General features: G+C 36.8%; 1 protein-coding gene across 1 annotated transcript in view; it reads right to left on the reverse strand.

Annotated features, from left to right (window-relative positions):
* Nucleotides 1-390: 390 nt before the first annotated feature.
* Nucleotides 391-10927, reverse strand: part of LOC142342786 (eukaryotic translation elongation factor 2-like) — a 425342-nt gene continuing 414805 nt past the window's right edge. The window contains exons 3-7 of the mRNA XM_075394355.1: nt 6004-6455; nt 5428-5876; nt 3638-4421; nt 934-1249; nt 391-860 (exon numbers count right to left, since the gene is read on the reverse strand). Coding sequence (XP_075250470.1) covers nt 628-860; nt 934-1249; nt 3638-4421; nt 5428-5876; nt 6004-6455 — 2234 coding nt within the window. The 3' untranslated portion in view covers nt 391-627. The remainder of the gene's footprint in view (nt 861-933; nt 1250-3637; nt 4422-5427; nt 5877-6003; nt 6456-10927) is intronic.

Here is a 10927-nt window from a genome sequence, read left to right on the forward strand (position 1 = left end):
GTGAAGAAGGTACTCAGAAGTGAAATCTTACAGAATCTTCTAGAAAACGGTCGAGCAAAAGTTTCCCGAATAACTCTTTTGTAATCCATGTTTCCTGTTCTTAGACGAGTACGGTGAACCTTCATTTTTTTGCTCTTAAATGTCAGACAAAGTTTAGTCAGAAGGTTTCCATGACCCTATGGGATGATTAATGTACATCCAAGCATTGGCTTCACTTTGAGCAACAAATTTGCGTACACCTTTAGCAACAAATTTGCGGTCTCATGTACAAGATAAATTTTCGGATTGACACTTGGGATTCTATCCTTCAACAGGCATAGCTTTTCACGACAGCCAAAAACTTAGTAGTTTCAATCTTGCCAAAACCACTTTTCGCCGAAACATTGATAATTCTTGGTCTGAATACTTAAATTAAGCTTCGTTGTGGTGACAAATTTAAACGGTAGTCATCACATTTGAATCCAGACTGGTTCAATATGGAAAAGCACCTTCAATTAAGGATTTCAGATTCAGACAAGTTCATTCACATTGGAAGCGGACTGTCATGATAAACTGATACAGATCAAGTTGAGTGCACAAAATTAATCCAAATCCACACAAATATATTCCCATCCCACGTCGAACAGTTTACAGCTTATCGAAATAGTCCTCCAATTTGGGCATCTCCTCCTTCAGACCCTTTCGTTTCCTGATCTTCAACATGAGGTTGTAAGCTTTGTTCTTGTCAAGTTCAACTTTGTTCTTGATAGGATCCAAGCCCTCTTTCGGAACAGGATCATCCTTCATCTCGTCCCAATGGTCGAACACGCACTGTGGGAACGCTTGCCCTTGCGTTGCTTTCCTCAGATCACCAGTGAACCCTATGAAGAGAAGCAAGCATAACTCATAGATACATCACACAACACTTAACTTGATGCGGCAGAAAAGACTTACCGAATGATTCCAAGACTGGCAGCTCAGCTTTCACATTGTACTGTGGCGTTCCCGTGATTGCGTTCTGCTCGTTGATCGCACCTCTTCTGCTGTTGAGGCAAGAGCTCACGCCTGACAATGCCTCTCCAGGACACTGAATCTCGACCAGGTAGATGGGTTCCAGGAACCTTGGCTGTGCCATGATCTGTGAAGCGTACAAGACACGTCGAGCAGTTGGGATGATCTGACCACCTCCCCTGTGGATCGCATCTGTATGCAATGTGACGTCGTTGATCCTCCAACGGATACCTCTGCAGTTTTCGTTGGCGACAACACCCTAAATGCACATAGTTAACCATGGTTAGACTGACTAAATTAATTGGCAATCTGATTAGAAAGATATCTAGCAAATATTTAAGATGAATAAGCAGGGTAATTAAGATCACAAATGATAACACCATGAAGTGACTTGAGGAGCAATCTTAACGCTAGACAAAACATACTCGGCAGATTGCCGCAAAATAGCCTCCGTTGATTCCAATAAGCATGATTGGGATTGAAGGAATAGAAGATATTAAAAAAAAAAGATTTTTGTACAAAAACATTTTTAGTCCGATTTATGTTGCTGGCATTTCGTAGTTGAACATAATGTACTTCTGTTTCTTAGAGAGAGGCTACAGGGGCTACTATCAATACCAATAAGCATTAGAGATGGTAACTAAGACTTACAGGAACGACGGTCAAATAAAGGGCATCTAAAATTGGGCTTTATGGGTTTATCCCGTTTCTATTTCTAACTTCAATTTTTTATACTGACTATGTTCATTTTTAATTGCTTTGCTGAGCAACTGATGTTCAAAATCACTTTTAGCAGAATGAGAGAAGAGAGAAACTAGCCTAGAGAAGTCAAAAAGATATCACGCAAAAAGTTGAAAAAGCGGCAAAATGAGGTCAAGCGAAACATTTTTTTATTCGACGAAAGAAAAAACATAGCAGGACAGGTCCTGAAAAACAATTCAAAGAATTGAATGAAAAACTCAGACGTACTCTACCTGACCAGCAGATCAATTGAACAATTTCAGCCACAACACAAAAATCATAAAATTGAGAAACTAAGAGAATCAAACCTAAACAAAAATATACTCATTGCTAAAACTCTTGAAACTTTTAAACCTAAGGCAAAATTTTTTTCCCTTTAAAAATACCTATTTCAAAAACATGTTAAAAACCAATTTTTGTTTCTGAAATCGGTCCAGTATTATATCAGCAAGACCTGAAGAATATTCATTGGCCCTTGATCGATGAACTCGAAAATGACCAAAAAATTGAAAGAAATCAATTGCAAATTAAAAGGAAATGCTGATGAAAATTGTGATATAAAAATCTTCAGAATCATTTCTGTGTCTCTAGAGGCTATCCAGTAACCCAATTCCAAACTTTAAAAAACTCGTAGACTCATAGATCGATAGACAATAACTATTAAAATTTCAAACTTCAAAAAATAGAAATTCGTTCTATTAAAAGGATGAAAGCTATTCAATTGCCCCCTAGCAACTATTTAATAACATACTATCAAACACTGGATGAAGTTACCTGGCTAATGAGGCAAGAAAAAATAAATAAAATACAAATATTTTGAAAAAATTTGAAAAAAATTGCAAATTTTATTTAAAAAATTCTAAAAGTCGAAAGGTTAAAGTGTTGAAAACAACTCCATTGAAACTAAAATCCATGCAGTAACTTTTATTAGAACATGGAATATGTTTTCTCGCACTTGAGAATAGACGAATATCAAAAACTGACAAAAACTTTAGGAAACCTTAAAAAAATGCAGATTTTATCAAAAAATGATAAAATTCGAGATATTAAAATGTTAAAAACCATTCCATTGTTACTAGAAACTATGCAGTGCCCTATTAAGAAACCTCAAAAGCGATTGTCCGGTCCCTGAAGCTGGAAAAACTGAAAATTAACGAAAATTTTCAAAAACCTGAAAATGCAAATTTTGTCAAAAAAAAAATCGCTGAAATTTGTGATTTTCAAAAGTTGAAACCTATTCCATGACAACTAAAAATTTTTCAGTAACTTATTATCCAACTACTGATGAGTTTTTCTTGCCCCTGGGACTCATACAAATTGAATAATGACAATAAATGTCAAAAATATAAAAAAAAAGTGCAAGTTTTGTCAAAAAATGCTAAAATTCATGATGGCAAAAGTTGAAAAACATTCCATTACCACTAGAAACTAAGCAGTAATCCCCCACAACGATTGGAGTGGGGGGGCTTTAGCTGCACAGGGTCCTAACGGCCTAACGATGTGCAGGGATAAGGATGGGGGTGATTTTTTTTGGGGCGGGGGGGGGAGAGGGGATGGGAGGGGTTAATCTCTTTAGAACCACCCTTCACAACATAAGTTTAAGTCTCCGCAACAGTTTCTGTGAATCGCATTCGCAAACTTGGAGACTGGTGAGTTGAGGGGATCTAAAAGCACTTAATGCCGTTTTTGTTTATCCCGTTTTTGAGGACGAAAAGCCAAATGGGTCAGACGAAAATTTGGCGAAGCGAAAAATCGCATAAAAAGCGACAGGACTAAAATAATTGGTACAAACTTCGTTTGAGAGCAATTGAAAACTGCTCGCGCAAAATTGTTCTAATTAAACCAAAAATTGCACAGTTCCCTACTTTTCATTTGATACCATTTCTCTGCAGATTTATAAATTTACCTCTTTTGTTGCCCATTGAAATCCCGAGTTGAAGCTGTCCTTGATCTCATTCAAGTACTGCACACCTTTAGTGGCATCGATCAACAAGTTGGGTCCAGTGGTGTCGGGTCCGAACGCCCAGATCTTCCTCAAATCGTCAGGCCCCCATTGATTCTCCAATTTTTCAGCTTCTGATTCAGGCTCAGAAGGAGTTCCATCTTTATCTTTCTTCACAAGGTTCTCGTAGATAAATCTGGCTCTTGTCTTAACCTCATCAGTTGGTTTAACTTCACCGTCGTCGATTTTTTCAGCCAGTCCGGGCAGAAGGGGATCAGCAGTTACGTATAATCTGTTGTGTTTGTTTGGTGATTTACTCAAAGCGGGCATATCATGACAGGCGGACACCGACTCTCGGAAAGAGACAACGGGATCCTTCTTGATGAGTGGAATACCAGCATGATCTTCTTCCAAATCTTTCAAACAGATCTCGAGATGCAATTCACCTGCACCAGCCACCACATGATCACCACTCTCAGGAATTTCACACAAAACCATGGGATCCGATTTTGCCAATCGTTTCAACCCTTCTACCAATTTTGGCAGATCTTGTGGGTTTTTACACTCAACTGCAACACGCACGACAGGACTCACACTGAATTTCATGACCCTTAAGTTATGCGCCTTTTCGTACGTTGTAATTGTTCCTGATTTCACCAAGTACTGATCGACACCGACAAGACCGCAAATGTTTCCGCAAGGAACATCTTCAATAGGCTCTACATATCGTCCCATCATCAGGATTGTTCTGAAACAAAGTGATTCGCATCTGTACAATATCTTTGATAATGAAATACTTAAATGACCGTTGAAATCAGCTTTAAATCAGTAAAGCAATTTCATTCTATCTTATTTTATCCAACCAGCAGCTCAATACCTTTCCTTCCACGAGACTACCAAAGATCTGGAGTCATCATTAGAAAATTTATTGACTAAATCTTAAAGGAAGAGCGTTAGCAGGAAGAACTGATCAGAACATACCCGGCAGATTGCCGGCAAATAGCCGCCGTTGATTCCAATAAGCATGATTGTGATTGAAGGAATAGAAGATATTGAAAAAAAAAAGATTTTTGTACAAAAACATTTTTAAAGTCAGATTTATTTTGAGGGCATTTCGTAGTTGAACATATTTCTGTTTCTTAGAGAGAGGCTACAAGGGCTACTATCAATACCAATTAGCATAAGAGATGGTAACTAAGACTTATAGGAACGACGGTCAAATAAAGGGCATCTAAAATTGGGCTTTATGGGTTTATCCCGTTTCTATTTCTAACTTCAATTTTTTATACTGACTATGTTCATTTTTAATTGCTTTGCTAAGCAACTGGTGTTCAAATTCACTTTTAGCAGAATGAGAGAAGAGAGAAACTAGCCTAGAGAAGTCAAAAAGATTTCAAGCAAAATGTCGAAAAAGCGGCAAAATGGTAAAGCGAAAAAAAGTTCGACGAAGTAAAAAAAATAGGAGCGCTATAATAGCCCGCTGAGATGAGGGCGGCTATTAATAAACAGGAAGTTGTTGGCAATTTAGGTCAGGTTAGTTGATCTAGGGAACAAATTTGCGCTCTTTTGTGAACTCAGGAAACTGCCTCCATATAGAGTGAACCTTAACTGCTGAATTCCAATTTAAGAGCAGTCTAGCTTACTATTCAAAAAGTTCTGAGATCCAAGAATATGGAGACCAAACTTATTTGACAAAAAAATGCTTAAGAGCAGGGCCTCGGTATGATACGACTGGTAGTGATAGTAACAATTACCTTTGGATAGACTTCTGGTAGAGATCTGTCTTCGAGCCTGGTTTGTAGTTGGGACCCATAATTCTGGCTTTCAATCCAGTGGCTATTTTTCCCGAGAATACACGGCCAAATGCGTAGAATCGTCCCTTGTCAGAGGTTGGCACCATTTTCGAGATGTACATCATCAATTCTCCCTCAGGATCACAATTCTTGATAGCAGTTGCGCAGGGATCATCATGAGGCCCCTCGTACAACATCTCCATTCTGTACTTCTGCGCTTGAGCCGGTGATGGTAAATGGAAGGTGATCATTTGCAACAAAGTTTCTCCAGCAGGAATCCACTTGCGCATAATCGTTTTCAAAAGCCTTTTGTCCAATTGTTCCTTCTCTTCTCCAACCAGTTCAACGCCAATTATGGTCAACATTTTAGCCAACAGTTCTTTCTTGTCGTTCATGGCCGCGTCGAACACCTGTAAAATCCCCCTTTTCATCAATCCAATGAGGAATTCTGACTTTCACTTTATCCAGGTCACTGAATTCAATATTTTCGATACCCAGTTACAAATTCTAATACTCTATATTCAATCGCATATTTACCTTATAGATAGGATCCAAAACATATTGACAGAAGCCTCTCGGGTTCTCCTCGGTAGGATTGGACACCTTTTTCCACTTCTTGTCTTCTTTAATGAAGCACCAATCTCCCCACAGTTTCTTCATAAGTTTGTCACTATCAATCTTCATTTTCTTGCCTAACATGTCAGCGAACTGCTTCAGTGTAAAGGCCCAGCCGTGTAGTCCAGACCCAAACCCAACAGTGCCCTCTTGCGGGTCAACTTCCAGCTTGCCCATGTCCTTGATCTCATCGCTTGTGTATGTGGCCACAATGACGTTGATGCTCTCAATTGTCCTCTGAAACTTTTGGTACAGATCCTCTTGTTCCAATTGCAATTCCAAAAGAGCTCGGTCCATTTTGTTCATGAAGAGAACAGGCTTAATTCGCTCAGCGATTGCCTGTCTCAACACGGTTTCAGTTTGTACGCAGACACCTATAATTATTTACATACCATCAGAACAAATAATAGAACAAAACTGAGTACAAGTTTGATTACATACAATTTAACCCCAATTTCACAAACAGCTGGCAGGTTGCCAGAAGATAGCCACGATAGCTTTGCAGATCTACAGTCTCAAAAAGATTTATTCAAATTTTCAAGTCATTTTGAGAGTGAGGTCAGTCACGTGTGACGAAAAAACTTAACACTCCAATGAAACAAACAGACTAATGTCGGAAGAATTGCTCTCGAACGACAGGCGGGTGGAAAAACATTTGACCCCACCGAGATTCGAACCATTGACCTCCCGCCTCATAACGATATGCACTACCGACTGTGCTATTTGTCCCTTATTTGATATGCTATTTGATATGCTGCAGCCGACTTTATATTAGCAACAACCTTTACTTCCGAGTGAGACCAATAGAGATCACTCAAAAATGAATCACGAAAGTCACTTGAGAAGTCAATGTTCTAGAAGAAAAGCGCAATATGACCAGGGGAAAATTTTGCATAAAAAAGACCAACATGTTCACAATAATTGCTATGAACTTCGTTCTAGATCAATTGAAGACTAGCTCCGTAAGAGTGAAAAATGACACCAAAAACAGCATGAATGCGCAAAAATCAGATTTGAAGTGACCAAGACGTCATCTGGTCGTAAAAAACCTAACGACGGAAGATCAGTCAAAAGAATTCCCGGCCCGCCTCGAAGCGTCGGACCTTCCCAAACAAAAAATATTGATAAAGAGGAAAGTTTTGTATAGTCCGGATAAATTTTGTATTACACAATGAAACATCCGGCATTGTGGCAAAACAGCCAAAATTGTTAACTCAGACAAAAACTTATCAGTTGAAAAGCTGATGGTGTAATGATTGACCTGAAATAAACATTCCACAATTTCAGAAACCTGCTATTAAATCGGAACTCAAAAGACATCTTCAAAATTAAGCTGAACTATAAACAAAAATGAAAACTAAAACTTAGGTCTTAGAGAATCAAACTCCTTTCTTGTAATTATCTCCGTTATAAAAAAATCAAAAAAGAAATGACATAGCTGGCAGATTGCCAGAAAATAGACGCAATAGCTTCGTAGATATACTGTCTCAAAAAGATGGTAAAAGAAACAGACCAAAAGAAAAAGCTGAGCTGTTGTATTTAAAGAAATCTGATTAACGTATTGCTGATTTTATTAGCTGCTTAAATACCCTTCAGCTAGAAAGACACACTCATCTAACTTTATCTCTTTGAATTAAATTAAAGAAAAGTCAATTTCAGTGACGCAGTCATTCTTGAGAGTGAGTTAAGTCACGTGTGACCGAAAATTTAATCACGCGAAACAAAAACACTCAGCACTAAGAGTGAATTTGCATGAAAGAATAAACAAAACGCAGATTTGAAGTGGTGATTGTGACGTCATATGGTCAAAATACTGGTCTATGAATGGGTTGGAAAAATTAAAAATTCCGATGAAAAAAATCGAAACACTGTAAAAATCGAAGTCGAAATGCCACATGTGTACAGAAAACCAATCGTCGCGAGAGCGAGTTTTTGTTCAAACACCATTTTCTCACTCTAGGTTAATTAAAATTAGAGCAAAATTTCACGCCCCGAAACCAGTTGCTTTTTCGCTCTACTTCCTGTTTAGGCGTGTCCAAAATCATCACTCCGATTTGACTTCAAAAATCATGAAAATGTGTGAACAGATCTTAAAAGAAAGACAGCGCCCCAATACAGTCTATATTCTTTGAATTAAAGAACCAAGAGAAGGCCAATAATAGCCTCAGCCATGCTATCTCTGTCACAGGATCAGTAATAAAATTACAATTGTTATTCCAAATTCACATGGCCGCAATAAATTATAAGTTAATGAAATTGACTGCAAAAAAACAACTTGGGAAAAAGATTAAAGGCATGCAAACTGTAGGTTACGCAAACAACTCAGCAGAGACTTTTCCGAGATTGCGAGACAATAATTGCCCAAATATTGGAAGTTACGGCTACTGACACTTCTGTAAAAAATTTGTTGACGAAAGGCATCTTCATGGAAGTTGGAAATAAAAAAAATTGAACAACAAGTAAATGTCAATGTTTAGCATTGGAGGTGTAGTATAATCAAACAGTCTTACTTCTGTCAAACAAAAACCGAACTCAAAGATCTGAAAAATTGAATTATTGTCAAAATAGAAAAATTGTTAATATTACAAGACAACCAATTTTGATTTAATTTCAAACACCTAACACCAAAAACATAGCTGGCAGATTGCCAGAAAATAGCCGCAATAGACCCGTAGATCGGCAGTCTAAAAAAAACAGTAAAAAAGACAGACCAAAAAAATTCGTCTTTTCATTGAAGGCTGATCTGTTATATTTTGATTAAAAATATGTATAAGTTATTGCTGCCTCTTTTAGCTGATCTCAAATAACCTTCAATTAGAGTGACACACACCCATTTGACCTTATCTCTTTGAATTAAAGTAAATAAAAGTCAATTTCAAAGTTAGGAAGTCATTTTTGAGAGTGAGGTAAGTCAAGTGTGACCAAAAATTTAATCACGCGCATGAACAAAAAACTCGCTCCACTAAGAGCGAAAAATGACGTCACACATGCAGTTCAGTTGAAATTGCATGAACGAATGAACAAAAAGTGGCTGTGACGTCATATGGTCGTAACAAAAATCATGACGACGAAATAAAAAAAAAACCAAGAGAAGGCCAATAATAGCCTCAGCTATCGCTGTGCGGCTATTAATCAAACTAATTATCACTAGGACGAAATTGATATCCCTGTCGGTACATAGAAAGCCTAATTCTACTAAATCAATTCGAAATAAAATTTAAACAGCGGAGAAAAACCGCCAAGTTTGCGTTAGGAAGATTTTATAAAACAAAAGGACCTGACGTCAAAAGTAGAGGCAATTATTTCAAGAAATGTCATATGTAAGCTGCCATGATTACTGATATCAGCAAAAAGTCCTCTAAAAGACCAAAACATAACCGACTAACTTCGGACGAATTGCTCTCACTGCCGGCGAGCAGTAGGCTTCGTCAGTAGCTAGCCACGGTTTAGTGGTGCTAGCTTTAGCTTGATACGACTATTCAACTTTTAGTTTTCTTATCCTTGTTAGTAAATAAATCAAATAAACTGATATTTTTAAAAACTTGAAAAATAATGCAAAATTTGACAAAAAAGCTTCCAAATTTCGCGGTGACAAAGTTCAAAACTACTTTTTGTCTCTGGAGTTATGTCAAATAAGCATCTGCAAGACTTGAAAAGCTTCGTTGCCAAGTAATTATCGTTAAACTCAGAAAAGCACAAAAATAATAAAAAATTTTGAAAACAATAGCAAATTTTAACAAAATCTTGCTAAAATTCAAGATATCAATATCTTTAAAAACATTATACTGTCTCAAGAGACTATCCAGTATCCCTATTTCAAGCTTTAAATAGTTTCACTGGCTCAAAGATCCATAAATTTAGAACACTAAACATTTTCCGAAAATTTATGAAAAAATTAAATTTTATCAAAATTGCTGAAGCTGGAGTCATTAAAATATTGATAATCATTCCATTAATTCTAAAAACTATGCAACAGCTGATCATCAAACCTCGCAGGTCCCTAGGACCTTGGTTCCGGAAAAGCGATATAAAATTGGAGATTCAAATACTTGAAAAAATTTCATTTTTTAAAAAAATTGCTAAAATTAAAATCTTGAAAAACATTCCATTACATCTAGAAGCTATGCAGTAACCTATAATCAAACCCTAGAGGACGTTGAGTGGCTCTTGAGACTGCAAACAAAAATTTACCAAAGTTGCATAAAAAACTGCTAAAAATTGTGATTATAAAAATTGAGAAGTAATCCATGGCCAAAAAACATTTTCCAGTAACTTATTATCAAACCCTAACGGAGATTTTTTGTTAGGCTGAAAAATGTGAATAATGACAATAAATCTCAAAAAAATAATTCAAACAAAATTGCAAGTTTTGTAATAGAAAAAATGCTAAAATTCGTGTTGAAATCTTGCGGAACATTCCATTACATTTAAAAATTATATAGTAACGTATTGTCAAACCTTAAAGAAGGTTCCTCGGCTCTTGAGGCGAGAGAAACCTAAAAACCGACGAAAAATTTTCAAAAAAACTCGAAAAAGAAATGAAAACTTCATCGAAAAATTGCAAAAATTTGTGATATAAAGTTTAAAACTATTCAATGGCCATTAAATATTTCTCTGTGACTTACTATTAAACCCTTAAGGAGCTTTTCTTGCCTCTGGGTCTGTAAAAATTTAAATAATGAAAACTAAATGTCAAAAAAATTGAAAACTTGCTCGTTTTGTCAAAAAAATTCGCAATGTTAAAATTTTGAAACCATTCCACTACCACTAGAAACTATGTAGCAACCAAATATAAAACCCTAGAGGAGGTTCCTTAACACCTAGGGCTGAACAAACTCAAAAAATG

Source organism: Convolutriloba macropyga, chromosome 7 (genome assembly GCF_964194025.1).
Source record: "Convolutriloba macropyga chromosome 7, txConMacr16.3, whole genome shotgun sequence".
NCBI lineage: Eukaryota > Metazoa > Xenacoelomorpha > Acoela > Convolutidae > Convolutriloba > Convolutriloba macropyga.